This window comes from Lemur catta, chromosome X, assembly GCF_020740605.2.
Source record: "Lemur catta isolate mLemCat1 chromosome X, mLemCat1.pri, whole genome shotgun sequence".
Classification (NCBI taxonomy): domain Eukaryota; kingdom Metazoa; phylum Chordata; class Mammalia; order Primates; family Lemuridae; genus Lemur; species Lemur catta.
Window position 1 is genome coordinate 43,483,986 of NC_059155.1, and position 19,062 is coordinate 43,503,047.

General features: G+C 40.0%; 2 protein-coding genes across 2 annotated transcripts; one reads left to right on the top strand and one right to left on the bottom strand.

Moving 5' to 3' along the window:
* Window positions 1–1,276: 1,276 nt before the first annotated feature.
* On the bottom strand, window positions 1,277–3,542 carry MAGEE2 (MAGE family member E2). Its single transcript, XM_045538939.1, has one exon. The coding sequence runs from the start codon at window positions 3,341–3,343 to the stop codon at window positions 1,772–1,774; it is 1,572 nt and encodes a 523-aa protein (XP_045394895.1). The 5' UTR covers window positions 3,344–3,542; the 3' UTR covers window positions 1,277–1,771.
* On the top strand, window positions 3,508–17,471 carry LOC123628221 (Y-box-binding protein 1-like). The gene is given in 4 exon segments (XM_045537853.1): window positions 3,508–3,689; window positions 15,962–16,134; window positions 16,137–16,695; window positions 16,697–17,471. Coding segments are annotated over 4 exon segments (1,290 nt in total). The 3' UTR covers window positions 17,073–17,471.
* Window positions 17,472–19,062: the final 1,591 nt, after the last annotated feature.

Consider the following 19,062-nt stretch of genomic DNA (forward strand, 5'->3'; position numbering starts at 1 on the left):
CCGCCCTTGCCATTCAGTTCTTGGAATGCTACTATAGGGGAGATCACTGAGACGTAGTTGGGGCTGCATCTCCCTGGCAACTGTGGAGTGCGCCTGCGCAGTGGCTTCCCCAAGCAGGCAGCTCTAATTAGGTTTCTGCATCGCAGCACGCCAGACTTGGGGTCCAAAAGGGCATATCTCCCCATCCCCCATCCGCTCCCCCAGCAAGACGATTGTGTTGTTCTCTTCCTAAGGCTGACGAAAATGTAAGGAATGTCTTCCAGCTCTCTCTCATCTGGTAGGAAGTGACAGTTGGAGGTAGCTTTGGTGATTAAATGGATGAAAAAAAGAGCAGAAAGCTTGCGGGTACCAGGAGGTGAGGAATTATAAAACCTCCACTACTGGTAGGCAGCAGCCCTCCACCTCCCCTGTCATAGGTGATTTTCCATATGACTCCCACCCTGTGCCAGGGCTCCCTCTCAGAAATTGTTACCTGCCGGCTCTCTAGGGAAGGCTTGAGGAGAGCTGTGAGCCAGGTTAGAAGCCGTGAGGAGGAACAGGATGAAGAGAGCCAAAATACTAACACACACCTTAACAGCTTGGGTGCTGAAATAAACTGCTGGCAGAGAGGATCCCCTTCAGGGCTCCTCCACGTGGATTATTGGTCTGACTCAAGATGCAAGACTCACTGCCTTCCGGAAAGCCATTATTGATTCCCAAGAGCCACTCTCTGTTACCTCTGTCACAGACTCATCTCTCCCATTCCCCCCTTAAACTCAACATTGTCTTTCTGAGCCACTTTTAAATTCCCTGAAGGTGTTTTACACATCGCCCCTGTCTTCTCCTCAACCTCTGTTCCCCTTCCCTTTCCTTAACCTTAGGTCTCCCAATAGATGTCACTAAAGCACATCTTGTCCCCAGCCCTCTATACCACCTTCACTTCCATACCACCTTCCCCACCACCACCACTGACCACTCCCCCACTCATCCCCTGCTTGACACCCGTGTACTTTCCCTAGCTTTTCTTGGAGCCCATCACCTTCTCCACCATCCCTCCCAGCACCTAAAGTTGGGAGTTATCCCAGGGAATCCCCACAGCACTCTGAGCTTACCCCTATTATACCACTTGCTGCAGCTTAATATAATTGCTGGTTTACTTCCATGACCCCACCCCCTTAAGCCCTGTGGCCCATCTGGGTCTTCTTCACCCTTATATTCCTAGCACCGAGCACTGTGCTCAGAGCATGGCAGGTGCTTAATAAATATTTATAGAATAAATGAGTGCATAAGCACAGTGTATAATTCATTATGCTTTTATTTTTCACTACACTCTGGAACAGTGAAGCCAATACAGTTAAATGACAGTCTTTTAAAATATATATATGCATAGCAGAAGACACAAAGGGAAGACAACCACAGATCAGTCATTTTGTGTTTGTTTTTGTTATGTGTGTGTTGTTATTGTAAATTAAGTCCAGTACCAGATCATTTTACTGATTATTTCAAAGATGTAAATATTACCAATACATTTTACACAGCTATGAATTTTTATACTGAAAAAAGACAGGGATGGCAAATGAGCAATTTCACTTATAAACATTGATTATAAACCTAATTCATAGGTATATTAAAAGGAAAGAAATACTATTAGAACTGGAACACAGACAGCAAGCACAGTGTGTACTCCCCACCCCAACCCTTCCAGACTTCCCATTTCGGGCCCCAGTGCCCATTTTCCCAAGGCCCTTCTAACTGATGCCATTAAACTGAAGTGATACATCTTCCCCAGACTTCACATGGGGCCAAAGAAGAACATGGCAGTTGCCTCAGATCTGGCTCTGGCCTCCTCATCTTCCATAGCCTCCCTATATTGCTCTGGCCAGTCCTGTGGTCTCTTTCTGTAGAGCTTGGCCATGTACTCCAAGGCTTTCATTTTGGTGGTTTCAAGGTGAGCTCGAGGACCCCATAGAAGCTCATATTCAACTGGATTAGAGTAAGACAGTGGCCTGCATTCCAGGTAGCGCTGTCTCATAAGCTTACAGGTGATGGCATGCTTTCTCCCTACATCCACACTAAATCTCCGAAGCAAGTTCCAGACATTGGCTTCTTTGACACGGTTGCCCATCAGGAAGATCAAACCTAGGATCGGCATCACATATTCTTGAGTGGGTCTCCCCAGGCTCTCTAGCATCACTTGCTCTTCTTCTGATTCTGGTTGCTGGACAAGGAGGTAGATGTGCTCACTGGTATCAACCTCAATCAGAGAGAACCCATAGAACAGATCAAGGATTAGAGTAGCTCGACTGAGGATATTTGGGAACACATCCTCGAATTCTTTGCCAGTGTGAGCCAATAGCTCATCCTGATGTATTGGCAGCAGTTCCTCAGTGACATTAATGGCTAACTGTACCAAATCATTTGCCTTATCATTCATAGTGTCCTCTGACCAGAACTCTAAGCCAGCAGCCTGGCTTCTTTCTTTGGCCTTGTCAGCCTCCATGGCCTTGTTATACTCTTCTGGCCAGCTCCAGGGTTCTTCATCATGGGCCTCTGCCACAAACTTCAGGGCTTCCATCTTTGTGATTTCCCTGTGGGCTCTAGAGCCCCACAAGAACTCAAATTCAAGGGGATTAGTGCCATATACTGGCCAGTACTCCAAGAATCGCATGCGCACAAAGTCAGTAGTAAGGAGGTTCCTTGTGTTCCCATAAAGGTTGTTGATCCTCTGAGGCTCATCCAACATATCAACTTTTAGCAGCAGGTCCCAAACGGAGGCCTCTCTTGCCCGGTTGCCATTCAGGAGGATGTGACCTAGGACCAGGGCCAGGAGACCTGCCTTTGGCATGTCCAGGGACTCTGCTATCCGATCCGTGGTCTGAGTACCCCGCTTGCTGACTAAGTTGTAGGTTTCGGCCTGAGGATCAAGAACCCTCAGGTTCAACCCAAAGACCCGGTCCAGGTAAGCTGAAGCTCGTCTGAGTATCTCAGGGAACTGATCTGAGTATTCTCTGAGAAACTCTAGCATCTCTGACTGCTGGATAGACCCCTCAGTTTGGCTTTTCATTCGCATGAAATTCACCAAAGCAATTGACCTGTCTTCTAGAGGGTCGTGGACCCTGAGCGCCCCCAAACGTCGGGACTGCTCATCGATCAGGACCTCGAGGTCATTCGGGTGCTGAGCAGCCTGGGAAGCACTGGCACCCTGAGGGTTGAATGGCGCCCGAAGGCCCTGGGGGGCATCGGGGACTAGCATGGAGATGGGGGACCCAGAGGCGTTAGTAGCCTGCATTTCGCCCAGGCCGTCGCTGTAATCTGCGGTGGTCTCTGCGCTGCCGTGGCGCGCATTCTGGCTTACCAGAGACATGGTTCCAGGAGACAGGAGCGGAACGGGGAGGTCAGCGATCAGTCGGAGAGAGGACGGTACGTGTGTTGGTGCCTCGGCACAAAGCCGAAGCCCGAGACCCAGGAGCTGGGCGGGTCAGAAGTGAGATCTGGGGAGCGACCTTCCTACACGAGCACTGGCCAGCAATGACCGCAAGCCTCAGAGCTTTTAGCTTTGCCGCAAGCTACGCAGGCGCAGTCAGGCTCTGCGACGTGGTGGCCACGCCCCACTCCCAGTCTTCCACTCCCGCCCTGCCGGGCAAGCGAGGCTGGTTGAAATGGTTGCTGCTGAACTCAAACTTGTTAGAGAAGCGAATTCAAGAAAGGCGGTAGCAGAGATAAAGCAAAGGGGCAAGGGAGTGGGAGGTGTTCAATGATGCTTCACTTTGACGTTTTTCTGTGGGGTATAAAGAGTCATGCTAATAGGCAGTAGAGGATTCAGAGAGGAGGAGGAGGAGGATGCTAATGATGACAGTTATTTTACAGATTCATTAATGCAGCCACTCACTCAACAGATGTTTCTTGACCACATGCCACATGCCAGGCTCAATGCTGGGTATTAAGGGTACATCAGAGGACAAACATAATGATTATTCCTTTTTGTGTGGAGCTTACATTCTGAGATAGGTTCAAACAGGGTAATATCAATGAGAGCTAACACGTATGGAACAGTTACTATGTACCAGGCACTGTTTCTGGTGCTTTTGCTCTTTTCATATTAAATCATATAATCTTAGCTAAGAGGTAGCTACTGTTAATGATCCTTATTTTACAGATGAGTAAACTGGGTCAGGGAGGTGAATTTACCTGTCCAAAGTGAAGCAGCAACAAGTGAAAGACACCAAGATTTAAACCCAGGTCTGTCAGTCTTAAGAATAAGTACATCTGACCTTTAGCCCTATTTATTAAACATGACTCGTGTAAAATAGATGGAAATGGGTGCTCTGAAGGAGGGTCAATTAACATATAGTACAAACACAGAAGAAGGAGTAAGCAATGAATTACATCTTAGTCTGGGGTGTCTTAGATTGGGGGAAGTTGCCTGAAGAAGGAGTTGAGCTGTAAGTGATGAAAAAGATGAGAAGGGTTTATAGGGGTATTCTAATCTGAGGGAACAACAACAGGCAAGGCCCAGAGGAGTGAAAGTACAAAATAATTTTGTATAACAGCCAGTCACTCAGGGTGGCTAGAGCCAGTATGCTAGGATGGATGGAAGATGAGTATGAACGTGTCTAGACAGGAACAATTGGATTTCCTGTTCTTCATTTTTTGATGTTAGAACTGATTGTGGCCCCACAGGGTGGAAATGGCAGCACCAGAATAGGGCCTGTTCATTCAGGGGGTTGTTCATGCATGTGTATGTGTGTAAGTGTACATGGGTGTTTGGGGAGGCATAATCCAAACACTTTGGCCAGGAAGAGAGGGGTCAGCTACTTTATTTTCTGGAAGTGCTACAAAACCGTTGGGCTAAAGCAAAGCTGTAATTCTAGCCTTCAACCATCAAGGAATGCGTAGAGCATTGGGAAGAGAAAAAATTTATATAAGATTGCCATCGGCAGCCACAATTGAAATCCTTCCTTAAATTCTTGATGGTAATGAATACTGATACATTAAGTAATCCTGTGTCCTGGAATTCCTTCAGAGGCCAGTAACTTCACATGTGGGGGCAACTCACCTCTGACATTGTTTACATCCCATGTGCTTTCTACAAGACAAATGTAGGTAGTTCAGGACAATGGATTTGGTCAAACTTGGCTAAAGAGATCAATGTTTATACAAATGAATATGTAGGTTCTACAAGGTAGAAATATGTGGCTTGTATGCTGATCCTTCCTTGGGAGAATGTTTCCAAAAGCAGCAGCATCTTCCAAGCTGCTACAAAGGTATGAGTGAGATCAGATCTGATGGAGTCTCTCACCCTGGTCTTTCCCCTTTTCCAGAAGGGTTCCTTCTCTTAGGTGCTTCCCAGAGGCAAATTCAGAGAGGAGTTTTAATCTCTTCAGTTGTAAACAAAAAATTTTCCCCCTGAAACCAGCTCATGAGTTGGACCTCCTATTACCAACACTCTCCATCTAATAAAGAAGAACAATGTTCAATGATAATATCTTACCTCTGAAATAACATTCTAATCCCATTCCACAGCATTTAAACCCTTAAAAACTTAGTCCCCACTTGGCTCTCTATCTTTATCCCCAAGCACATCCTTCCATGAAATCTGTTCCCTAGCCACATTGGACTACACTTCTGGTCTCAGTCATTTCTATTCCACAAGTCTCCAAACAGTTCTAGTTATTGCTAAACAAATAACAAAGGAGCTGTGCCTGTGACTGTGACATATGGCATGTTTTCTTCTTTGTTTAAATGTGATGTAAAAAGATGGGATCATACTCTCCATTATGAACTTCTTTTGATACTTTCTGACCTCTTTTTTATACTTTTAAAACGTGAATATTTTTCCATACAATTGTTTGTCTTCAGCATAATTTTAATAAGGTATTTTTACTTTATTACCATGACATACACAGATTAAAATGCACACATCATGACTATAGAGCTTTATAAATTATGATAAATTTAACATACTATCTGACCACAGTGCCAATCAAGAAATAAATCATTACCAGCATCTCAGAAGCTCCCATGGCACTTCCTCCCAATATCTTTCCTCTCATTTGTTCTGAAAGGAAACCCCTATTCTGACTTCTAGCATCACAGATTAATTTTTGTCTGTGCCCAAACTTTAAATATCAATAGAATTAGACAGCATGTATTTATTAGTATCGCTCTTTTTCCAACAAACTCCCACTATGTTATGTTATTTATCCACGTCATGTATAGCAGTAGTTTGTTTATTTTCATTACTATATAGTTTACCATTGTATGAATATGTACTAAAACTTATCCTGTCAACTGTTGATGGACATTTACCTCTTTTCCAGTTTGTGGCTATTACGAATAATGCTGCTATGAACCATTTTTGCACATGTCTTTTGGTTCATGAGTATATTCATGTTGGAAATAAGTCTATGAATGGAATTGCTTGATCAGAAGTATGAGTATTTTTAGTTTTCAGAGATATTGCCAGAGAATTTTTCAAAATTCTTGCACCAGTTTACACCTCCACCAGTAGTGTATGAGAGTTTCTATTGCTCTGTGTTCTTGTCTACATGTGTTGTTATCATTCTGTTTAATTGTAGGCATTTTGGTGGGTGTGTTGTGGTATATCATTGTGGTTTTTTCTTTACTCATAGTTAACCTTTTTTTAAACAACTTTTCAAACGAGACTAGCCATTTATTTTCCCAGGCCAATGGATAGTAAAGACAGAAAATTAAGAAGGATGAGAAATACTAGAAGTCAGCTAGAAGATATTATAGCAGCAAGAAGGGACAACCGGGAGACACTTCAAAGGGAAGGAGATGGAAACAATATTCAAAACTGACATTAGAATTAAAATATTATAGTTCTTTTAGGGCATTTGGTGCAAGGACAAAAAGCCCTAGATGTCATAATTGTTCTCAAATTCTTCACTCTATAGTATAGTCATTAATGACATAGACTCATCAAGAAAAGTTAACTTCTGTTTAAGAAGGCAGATAAATATCTATTATAGAATTTTGAATCCAGAAGATACATACCATGCTTTCAAAAGGGTTGGTATTCAAAGTAATAATGTAATTACACAGAAAATTCACATATGGAAAGTCTCATTTCTGGATGAGGTATAGATATAACATTGTGGTAGTTATACCCAACTTTTTATAATATTTATCCCTTTATATCTAAAATTGTAATGCTCACTTAGACTCAATTCATTTGTTAAGCAGTGATATTTTATTCAGACTCAAATAATAAGACTTTACTATTATTAGGTTGGAATATATAAGAACATGTCAAAAAAATCTTAAAAATACTCATGTTCCCACCAACCAGAGATATTTACTGTTAGCATTTTAGTATATGTCCTTCTAAGTCTGTTTTTCCATACTTTAATTGAAATATAACATTTCTGTAGAAAAGTACATAAATTATAAGTATACAACTCAATGAATTTTCACAAATTGGACATATTTGTATAACCAGCAACCAGTCAACAAAAAGAATATAACCAGCAACCAAAAGTCCCCCTTACATCTCCTTCCATTCATTGGAACACCCTCTTTCCCAAGGGTAAACACTATCCTAAGTTTTAACACCATAGATTTATTTCACCTATTTTTGAACTCTATATAATTGGAATCATACATTATAATTATTTTCATGTCTAGCATCTTCCAGTCAGTATTCATATTGTTTGTAGCAGTCAATCATTCATTTTTCTTATTGTATAGTACTCTATTTTGTGAACATATCAGAATTTTTTTTAACCCATTCTACTGTTGATGGGCATTTTGGTGATTTCCAGTTTTTGAAATGAATAATGCTGTTATGAATACTCTAGTTCAATGGTCCCCAAACTTTTTGGTACCAGGGACCAGTTCCATGGAAGACAATTTTTCCATGGACTGGGGCAGGGGATGGTTTAGGGATGATTAAAGTGCATTACATTTATTGTGCAGTCAAACCTCTCTGCTAATGATAATCTGTATTTGCAGCCACTCACTATCTCAGCTCCATTTCATATCATCAGGCATTACATTCTCATAAGGAGCGTGATCCCTAGATCCCTCACATGAGCAGTTTACAGTAGGGTTTGCACTCCTATGAGAATCTAATGCCACCACTGATCTGACAGGAGGTGGAGCTTATGTGATGATCCAAGCTATGGGGAGCAGCTATAAACACATATGAAGCTTTGCTTGCTCACCTCCTGCTGTGCAGCCTGGTTCCTAACAGGCCATGGACCAGTACTAGTCTGCAGCCCAGGGATTGGGGACCACAGCTCTAGTGCATGTCTTTTCATTAACTTTTGCATGCACTTCTGTTGGGTGCCTAAGTACACAATTTCTGGATCACAGGTTATGCATATTTCCAGCTATTATCAAAAAGTTTCCAGAAGTGGTTATACCAATTTATACTCTCATAAGTAGAGAATGAGTGTTCTGGTTTCTTTGCATCTTAACGAACACTTGGTATTTTCTTTCTTTCATTATAACTATTTTAGTGGGTGGTATAGTATTGCATTTTCACTATCTTAATATTATCTTTCAATCAACAGCAGTTCTTTTTTTTATTTTACAATATTACAGGAGTTCAAATGTTTTGGTTTCATGGATTCCTTTTGCACTGCTTTAGTCAAAATTATAAATGTGCCCATCACCCAGATAGTGTACATTGTACCTGATAGGTATGATTTCACCCAACTCCCCTCCCCCTCCCACCTGCATGATTTCCATTGAGTTTTACTTCCATTTGTGCACATGAGTGCTCATCGGTTATTTCCAATTTAATAGGGAGTACATGTGGTGTTTGTTTTTCCATTCTTGAGTTACTTCACTTAGGAGGATGGACTCCAGTTCCATGATTGTTGCAAAAGGTATTAATTCATTTTTTATGGCTGAGTAGTTCTCCATGGTGTACATATACCACATTTTATTAATCCGCTCATGAATTGATGGGCCCTTGAATTGATTCCACATCTTTGCAGTTGTGAATTGTGCTGCAATAAACATTCTAGTGCAAGTGTATTTTTGATAAAATGACTTTTGTTCCTTTGGGTAAATACCCAGTAGTGGGAATGCTGGATTAAATGGTAGGTCTACTTTGAGTTCTTTAAGGAATCTCCATACTATTTTCCATAGAGGTTGCACTAATTTGCAGTCCCACCAACAGTGTATAAGTGTTCCTTTCTTTCTGCATCCATGCCAGCATCTATTGTTTTGTGATTTTTGATAAAAGCCATTCTCACTGGAGTTAGGTGATATATCATTGTGGTTTTGATTTGCATTTCTCTGATGATTAGTGACACTGGGATTTTTTTTGTATGTTTATTGGCCATTAGTCTTCTTTTGAGGAGCTTCTGTTCATGTCCTTTACTCACTTTTTAATGGAGTTGTTTGATTTTTTTTCTTGCTGATTTCCTTGAGTTCTTAGTAGATTCTGGTTATTAGCCCTTTATTGGATGTATAGCATGCAAATATTTTCTCCCATTTTGTAGCTTGTCTATTTGCTATGTTGATTGTTTCCTTGGTTGTGCAGAAGCTTTTTAATTTAATCAAGTCCCATTTATTTATTTTTGTTATTGCTATGATTGCTTTGGGGGTCTTTTTCATAAATTCTTTGCCTAGGCTGATATCTAGAAGAGTTTTTCCAAATTCTCTTCTAGAATTCTTAGGTTTCATGTCTTAGATTTAAGTCTGTTACCCATATTGAATTAATTTTTGTGAGTGGTGAGAGATATGGATCCTGTTTCAATATTCTACATGGGGCTATCCAATTTTCCCAGCACTATTTATTGAATAGGGATTCTTTCCCCAGTGTATATTGCTGTCTACTTTGTCAAAGATCAGATGTCAACATGTGGATGGTTTTATATCTGGGTTGTGGGGGATTGGTACCCATATTGCAGAAATTATTTCATAATATTGAGAAGGAAGGAATCCTTCCCGATTCATTCTATGAAACCAGTATCACCTTGATACCAAAGCCAGAAAAGGACACAACAAAAAAAAACTATAGACCAATTTCCCTTGTGAATATAGATACAAAAATCCTCAATACAATTCTAGCAAACTGAATTCAGCAGCACATAAAAAAATCATCCACCATGACTAAATTGGCTTCATCCCAGGGATGCAAGGGTGATTCAACATACATAAATCCATAAATGTGATTCACCACATAAACAGAAGCAAAAACAAAGATCATATGATCATCTCAACAGATGCAGAAAAAGCATTAGACAAAATCCAGCACCCTTTTATGATAAGAATGCTTAACAGAATAGGCCTAGATGAAGGATACCTCAAAATTATAAAAGTTGTATATGACAAACCCATAGCCAACATCATACTGAGTGGGGAAAAGTTTAAATCATTCCCACTCAGAACTGGAACAATACAAGAATGCCCACTGTCACCACTTCTATTTCCCATTGTGCTGGAACTCCTAGCCAGTGCAATCAGGCAAGAGAAGGAATTCAAGGGTATCCAAATGGGGAAAGAGGAGGTCAGACTATCACTCTTTGCTGATGATATGATCTTATATCTAGAAAACCCCAAAGATTCTGCCAAGAGACTCCTGGCATTGATTAATAAATTCAGCAAAGTCTCAGGCTACAAAATCAATGTATACAAATCAGTAGCATTCCTATACATTAATAACAGTCAAGCTGAGAGTCAAATCCAAGACTCAATACCATTCACAATGGCAACAAAGAAGATAAAATACCTAGGAAAATACTTAAGCAAGGAGGTGAAAGATCTCTACAAAGAGAACTATGAATCGCTGAGGAAGGAAATTGCAGATGATGTAAACAAATGGAAAAACATATCATGTCCATGGATTGGCAGAATCAACATTGTTAAAATGTCCGTACTACCCAGCGTGATTTACAGATCCAATGCAATCCCCATCAAAATACCAATGTCATTTTTCACAGCTCTAGAAATAATAATTCTATGCTTAATTTGAAAAAGAAAAGAGCCAAATTGCCAAATCAAACTTAAGAAAAAGGAACAAATCTGGAGGCATCACTTTACCAGACTTTAAGCTATACTACAAGGCTATAGTAACCAAAACAGCATGGTACTGGCCCAAAAATAGAGACATAGACCAATGGAACAGAAGAGAAGTTCTTATTCATCATATATATATCAATTAATTTTCTTTCTGGCTTGTGCTTTTTGAGTCATGTTTAAGAAATCCTTGTGTACACCGGGTGACAATGAAGTTTTTCTATGCTTGCTTCTAAAAATGTATATCGTTTTAGCTTTCATTTTGAGATCTAAAAATAATCTGGAACTTATTTTTGAGTATGATGTGAGATCAGAGGTCAAGATTTGTTTCCTTTTTACCATATGTTAGATGGTAACATGCCATACCATTTTCAATTGATCAGGCACCATTATTGAAAAGAAAACCTTTCATCATGGTACTATCATATCACATTTGTCATAAATCAAGTGATCAAATATGTGTGGGTTTGTTTCTATATACTCAATGTTGTTCCATTGGTTGGGTTGTTTATCCTTGTAATAAGACCACACTGTCTTAATTGTTTTAATTTTATGATAGGTATTAATATATGGTAATTTTAGTCTTCCAGCTCTGTTCTTCAAGATTGCCTTGACTATTCATGCTCCATTGCATTTCTATATATATTTTAGAATTCATTCCCAATGTTCACACAAAAGCCTTGGCATTTTGATTGTCACTTTTCAATTTGGGGAGAATCAATATCTTTAAAATATTGAATCTTCCCATCTATTAATATAGTATACAACTCCATTCATCTTTGTCTTCCCTAATCTTTGTCAATAATGCTTTTGAGTATAAATACCCTCTTGTCATGGCCCACTAAGAACATATCAGTAGTTGAACAAGTTGGGTTTATTACTCATTTCAGGGATAACACACATCATGGAAAGTCATCTCAGTAAGAGGATGTGAGAAAAACTTATAGGATTTGGGCTTCATTTGGGGGAGGATCGAAAGGATGTCGGTATTCACTCTAGATTCGATCCTATGAGAAAATGCATAATTCTGTCTTTGGGTATCTTAATAAATCTTATCTAGAAGAATGGACGCCTAGAATGAGGCTAAGAATATACTTGGTAAAGAAGTGGCTTTCACTTATATTAGCCAGGATAGGGGCAAGTTTGGTAATTTGTGTGGCTTAGACAATCTTTGTATTTTTTAGTGTTCAGATCTGATTATGGAGTAGTCATGTTTTTGTCTTGATCAATCATAGTCACAGAGTGGTCTTATCTGAAGTTGATGATATTTGAAAATTTTCATGTTCAATAGGAGAGCACCAAGGCCTTCCTGATAGTATGCTAGGCCAGCTCATGTATGTCAGGGGCTACTTTTCGCTTTTCCAGTGTCCCCTTTCAGCCAAGGGCAGACAAAGTAAGGCCACATGTGATGTCTAGGTTTTAATCATTTCTGAGATTTTGCTGATCAGAGGTTATTTAGAGAATACAGTTCGACAGTGGACTCAGGTCACTCTCTACTGCTCTATTTGTTTCAGGGAGAGTTGAATCCTTTGATGTGACAGGGGCTGAGCAGTAGCATTTAATTCTCTAGACAAGATCCATGGACCAACTGTAACACAAGAAATTTTCAGAAAAAAAATTGATTATTAGTCCTTAATTCTTGAAGTCAGGGACCTATATTATAAAATATAGGCAATGAACCCAGCTGGGTCTATTTAGAGAGCCAGGTAATCATGGGTTTATTTATTTATCTTACAGTATACAGGTGCAGCATGAAGCATTTGCATATATGTATACATATACATATTTCAGCAAGGTCAAGTGAAAGATGTCATATCCAGCAGTCAGTTAAATTCAGAGTAGCTATGGTTTGGAAAAAAATATACAGGAGAATTTTGTTTTTCTGACAGAAGGAGACTATATGGGGTCAAAGATAACAGGATGAAGATAAGGGAGAGTAAGATTAGTAGTAATGCAAAGATTCAGAAGAGTGTTGAAAAATCAATCTTGTTGCATTATCTTCGGTGTAAGCTGCTCATTTTTGAAAGTAAAAGCTCATTCCATTGTCTTGGGTGGAAGCTGTCCACTTCTGTAGTAACAGGCTTCTGGAATATTCCTATGAATCCTCAGTTTAAGGTATTTTGATAGAATGGATATCCCAGTAGTTAGGAGGAAGTGATATATGTCTTTTAGGTTGAGAAACATGAATAAAAGTATCAACACCTTAGAGTTTTATTGTTATGCCACTTGGCAGCAGTACCTGAAAAATGTTGTCCAACTAGGTTCAAACTCAGTTTCTTCTGATATCTATTTAAGAAGACCAAATCTCCAGATTGTAGATTACACAGAGTTTGTTTAGGTGGGTATTTTGTAAATGTACTTTGTTACCTGTTAATAAAGGTGGAAGTGTTGTATGAGTATCTAATCATATAAGTCTGTAGTAGGGTAGAATCTGGATTGAAAGTGAAATTTCCAAATGCTTGAGACAATCTGCTATTAACTCAATAGGAGATAACCTGTGGGTCCTAGAGAGGTTTGAGCTTATTGTCACAAGGCTAGTAAGAGTAGTTTGGGCCTTGGAAGTTTGTGGGTTTCTGACAGCTATGCTAATTTTAGTTTTAGAATTCCAATACTTTTATTTTTACTGAAGACCATGGATGATAAAGTTAGTGAAGTGTTTCACCAAAAGCTAGAACTTTAGAGAACTTGTTAGTAACAATGACTGTAAAATAAGTGTTTCTGCTGTTAGAGAAGAAATTGGAATTTTCCAGGCTGGAAACATGAAAACAAACCTTTTTTTTTTCCTTGCTAAATTTAATAAGGTTATAGGCCTCCAGTAAGGAAAAGCAAATAATAAAAAGAATATATTCATAGCCCATTGCGGGAGGTATTGGTGTAAAGTCCATTTGAAAGTATTCAGAACTTTTGGAAATTGTCCACCTTCACAGTTTTACCAGAATTCACTTGTTGGCAGGTAGGACATGTTTTGGAAGGGTCCTCAGCAATACCTCTAAAATTAACCCACCAGTGCTAGTTTAATATTGTGGCCAAATTATCTCTGCTATTGTGGGTACTATTATGAGGGTTTTTTGTTTGTGTGGTTGGTTTTTTGTTGTTTTTTTGTTTGTTTGTTTGTTTGTTTGTTTTTTGTTTTTTGGGTTTTTTTTTTTTTGCTGAACTCCAGTTTAAATATTATGGTGCTACCAGTCAGCCATCCTGAAAGCATACAATATATATATTTTTTAATTTCAGCATATTACAGGGGTACAAATGTTTAGATTCCATATATTGCCTTTGCCCCACCCAAGTCAGAGCTTCAAGCGTGTCCATCCCTCAGATGGTGCGCACCATACTCATTATGTGTGTATATACGCATCCCCTCCTCCCCCCTCCCCCCCACCTTTCCGACACTCAATGAATATAATTGCTATATGTGCACTTAAGTGTTGACCAGTTAAAACCAATTTGATGGTGAGTACATGTGGTGCATGTTTTTCCATTCATGGAATATTCACTTAATAGAATGGGTTCCAGCTCTATCCAGGATAATACAAGAGGTGCTATATCACCATTGTTTTCTGTGGCTGAGTAGAACTCCATGGTATACATATATCACATTTTATTGATCCACTCATGTATTGATGGGCACTTGGGTTGTTTCCACATCTTTGCAATTGTGAATTGTGCTGCTATAAACATTCGAGTGCAGATGTCTTTTTTATAGAATGTGTTTTGTTCTTTTGGGTAGATGCCCAGTAATGGGATTGCTGGATCAAATGGTAGTTCTACTTCTATGTCTTTGAGGTATCTCCATATTTCCACAGAGGTTGTACTAGTTTGCAGTCCCAGAGACTTCTTGTTTGACATATGTATTCTTTCAAAGTGTGCTTTTTAAATTTCCATGTGTTTGAAGATTTTTTTTTTAGTACTATTTGTTTCTAGTTTAATTCCATTATGGTTGGAAAAAAAACTCTGTATGATTTTGATTATCTTAATTTTGTTGATTTGTTGTATAACCCAAGTTATGATCTATCATGATGGATTTTACATTGACATTTTAAAAGAATTTGTATTCTGCAGTAAACACTCAAGTGCAGGTGTCTTTTTGATAAAATGACTTCTTTTCCTTTTGGTAAATACCCAGTAGTGGGATTGCTGGATCAAATTGTAGGTCTACTTTTAGTTCTTTAAGGAATCTCCATACTCTTTTCCATAGAGTCTGTACTAATTTTCAATTCCACCAACAGTGTATAAGGATTCCTTTCTCTCTGCATCCATGCCAGAATCTATTGTTTTTGGACTTTTTAATAGAAGCCAATCTGTTTGTTCAATGTCTCTGCTTAATTTATGAATTGCTTTTCTGTGTTATTTGGGAGATCACTAAGTTTCCTTAAAACTTCTATTTTGCATTTTTATCAGAGAGCTCACATTTTGCTGTCTTCTTAGGATCAGTCACTGGTTCCTTGTTTTGTTTGTTTGGGAGGTCATGGTTCCCTTTTTGCTGTTGTTTCTTATGGATGTACATCTGTATCTTTGCATTGATGTATTATATATACCATGGAGTATTACTCAGCCGTAAAAAGGAATGAAATAATGTCTTTTGCAGCAACTTAGATGGAACTGGAGACCATTATCCTAAGTGATGTATCTCTGTAGTGGAAAAACAAACATCACATGTATTCACTAATAATTGGGAGCTAAATGATCAACACACACAAGCACAAAGATATAAAGGACATTGGAAACCAAGAAGGGGGCTCAGGGATAAAACTTACCTGTCAGGCACAATGAACACTATTCTGGTGACAGGCACACTAAAAGCCCCAATTTAAGTATTATATAAGGTATCCATGTAGCAAAATATTTGTATCCCCTTAGTATTTTGAAATTTAAAAAAAAACAAATAAAATAATGATTCTTTAAAATACAATAAAATAAAATCCTTATTAGATCTGTTGGAACCCCCATATATTGCTGGTGGGAATGTAAATTTGTGCAGCCACTGTAGGAAACATTTTGGAATTTATCAAAAAGTTAGAGTTCGATCTGTAGCGGGAGTGGAGAGCGGACCCCAGAGAGCCCTGTGCAGCCCCACCGCTGCCGCCGGCCTAGTTACCATCACACATCGGGAGGAGCAGCTGCCGCAGCCGGCCCTGGTCACCGCCAGCGTGAGCAGCGAGGCCAGACCCAGCAGCCGCCCGCCGCCCCCGCCCTCAGCGCTGCCAACACCCAGCCCGGCACCACGGGCAGCGGCGCAGGGAGCGGTGGCCCGGGCGGCCTTACATCGGCGGCGCCTGCCGGCGGGGACAAGAAGGTCATCGCAACGAAGGTTTTGGGGACAGTAAAATGGTTCAATGTAAGAAACGGATATGGTTTCATCAACAGGAATGACACCAAAGATGTGCTTGTACACCAGACTGCCATAAAGAATAACCCCAGGAAGTACCTTTGCAGTGTAGGACATGGAGAAACTGTGGAGTCTGATGTTGTTGAAGGAGTTTTAAAGGGTGTGAAGGCAGCAAATGTTACAGGCCCTGGTGGAATTCCAGTTCAAGGCAGTAAATATGCAGCAGACCGTAACCATTATAGAGGCTCTCCACGTTGCAGGAGTCCTCCACGCAATTACCAGCAGAGTTACCACAATAGTGAGAGTGGGGAAAAGAACGAGGGACCGGAGAGCGCTCCTGAAGGCCAGACCAACAACGCCGCCCACCGTGGGCGAAGGCTCCCACCTTACCACATGCTATGGGCAGCGACCACAGTATTTCAGCCCTCCCGTACAGGGAGAAGTGATGGAGGGTGCTGACAACCAGGGTGCAGGAGAACAAGGTAAACCACCAGTAAGACAGAATATGTATCGCGGTTATAGACCACGATTCCGCAGGGGCCCTCCTCGCCAAAGACAGCCCAGAGAGGACGGCAATGAAGAGGATAAAGAGAATCAAGGCGATGAGACCCAAGGTCAGCAGCCGCCTCAACGTCGGTACCGCAGCAACTTCAATTACCGATGCAGATACCCAGAAAACCCTAAACCACAAGACGGCAAAGAGACAAAAGCAGCCGATCCACCAGCTGAGAATTCGTCCACTCCCGAGGCTGAGCAGGGCGGGGCTGAGTAAATGCCGGCCTACCATCTCCACCATCGTCCGGTTTAGTCATCCAACAAGAATAAATGAATATGAAATTCCAGCAATAAAAAAATGAACAAGATTGGAGCTGAAGACCTTAAGTGCTTGTTTTTTGCCCATTGACCAGATAACTAGAACTATCTGCATTATCTATGCAGCATGAGGTTTTTATTATTTTTACCTAAAGATGTCTTTTTTGGTAATAACAAACGTGTTTTTTAAAAAAGCCTGGTTTTTCTCAATGCACCTTTAAAGGTTTTTAAATTGTTTCATATCTGGTCAAGTTGAGATTTTTAAGAACTTCATTTTTAATTTGTAATAAAAGTTTACAACTTGATTTTTTCAAAAAAGTCAACAAACTGCAAGCACCTGTTAATAAAGGTCTTAAATTAAAAAAAAGTTAAATGTATAGTTACTATTTGATCCATCAAGTCCACTTTGAGGTATATACTCAAAAGAAATTAAAGGATACATCCACACAGAAACTTTACACAACTGTTTATAGCAGTATTATTTATAATAGCCAAATAGTGGAAATAACCCAAATGTTCATCTACTGATGAATGGACAGAAACAGTGATATATCTATACAATGGAATGTCATTATACCCTATAACATGCATGATGCTTGTAAACATTATGCTAAGTGAAAAAAGCTCGTTACAAAAGATGACATATTGTATGATTTCATATATATGAACTGCCCAAATTGGGCAAATTCATAAAGACAGAAGTGGGTTAGTGGTTTCCTAGGCCTGGTGGTTGGGTGAGTAGGTGATTGACTGCTCATAGATATAGATTTCTTTTGGGAGGTGATGAAGTGCTCTAAAATTAGATTGTGCTAATGGTTTCACAACACTATGAATATACTAAAAAACATTGATCTGCACATTTTAATGGGAGAATTTTACCTTATGTGAATTATATCTCAATACATTTGTTTCTAAAAAATCTGACAAGGATTTAATTCCAACATCTGATTCATATTGCTATTGGCATCAGTTGATTGTCCTTTCTCATTCAAGATGTATATTAGTTTTTTAGGGCTACCATAATGAAGTACCACAAATTGGGTGTCTTAAACAATAGAAATTTATTGTCTCATAGCTCTGGTGGCTCAAAGTACAAGATGTTGGCAGGACTTGTTCCTTCAGAGAGCTATGAGAGATAATTTGTTCCATGACTCTCACCTAGCTTCTAGTAGTTTAATGTATAGGATACTTTGGATACTTTTGTGGGCTATAGTTACAATGACAATTTAGTTTTCTGATCCTTTGCAATGCTATTATGGTCTGGTTTCATTCTGGTTCTGCTTGATCTCCTGCTTTACCTATGTTGGTGCCACCTATGGGGATGGAAGATTCTTCCCAGGACTATTGGTGTTGTTAGGTGAGGAGTAGAGGATACCAGTCCCACTAGACAGAAAACATTTCCCCTGGCCTATTTTCCAACCACTAAATTCCAGTAGGCACCCCACTCTATCTCTTACTAGTATCACCATATAAGGGAAGTACCTATATGTATCATCTTCTTCAATTGACTGGAGAATCAAGAGTTGCAAGGTCTTGGTAGATGGAGATTCAAGAGACCATTGGCTTTATTCACCTTCTAATGCTGGGTAGAAGGCCAGGAATTGGTGGGTCTGGTTGCCTTCTGTCATTGGATATAGGTCCAGGAGACATCTTTCTTGGGTCTTCTGCCAATTTGTGGAAGGCCAGGAGTTGCTGGGTCTAAGTGGCTATCTGCTAATGGGCAGAGAGCTAGGAGACATTGGGCACCACTAGTGTCAACAGAGAGGCCTGCCTGCTGCTGGCAGGTTTGACATGTGGGTTATTTTTGCTTCCCTGTTGCCCTGTTGCTGCTGATTCAGGCAGATTGGCTCACTGCTGCCAGTGGCCACAGGTAGGGAAAGGGCTGTGTTCTACTGTTTCAAATGCCACAGGTGTATTGCTTCACTGCTGCTGACTCAGGGATGGGTTGC

Coding starts and splice junctions, on each gene's coding strand:
- MAGEE2 (XM_045538939.1), bottom strand. CDS start 3,343: ATGTCTCTGGTAAGCCAGAATGCGCGCCACGGCAGCGCAGAGACCACC.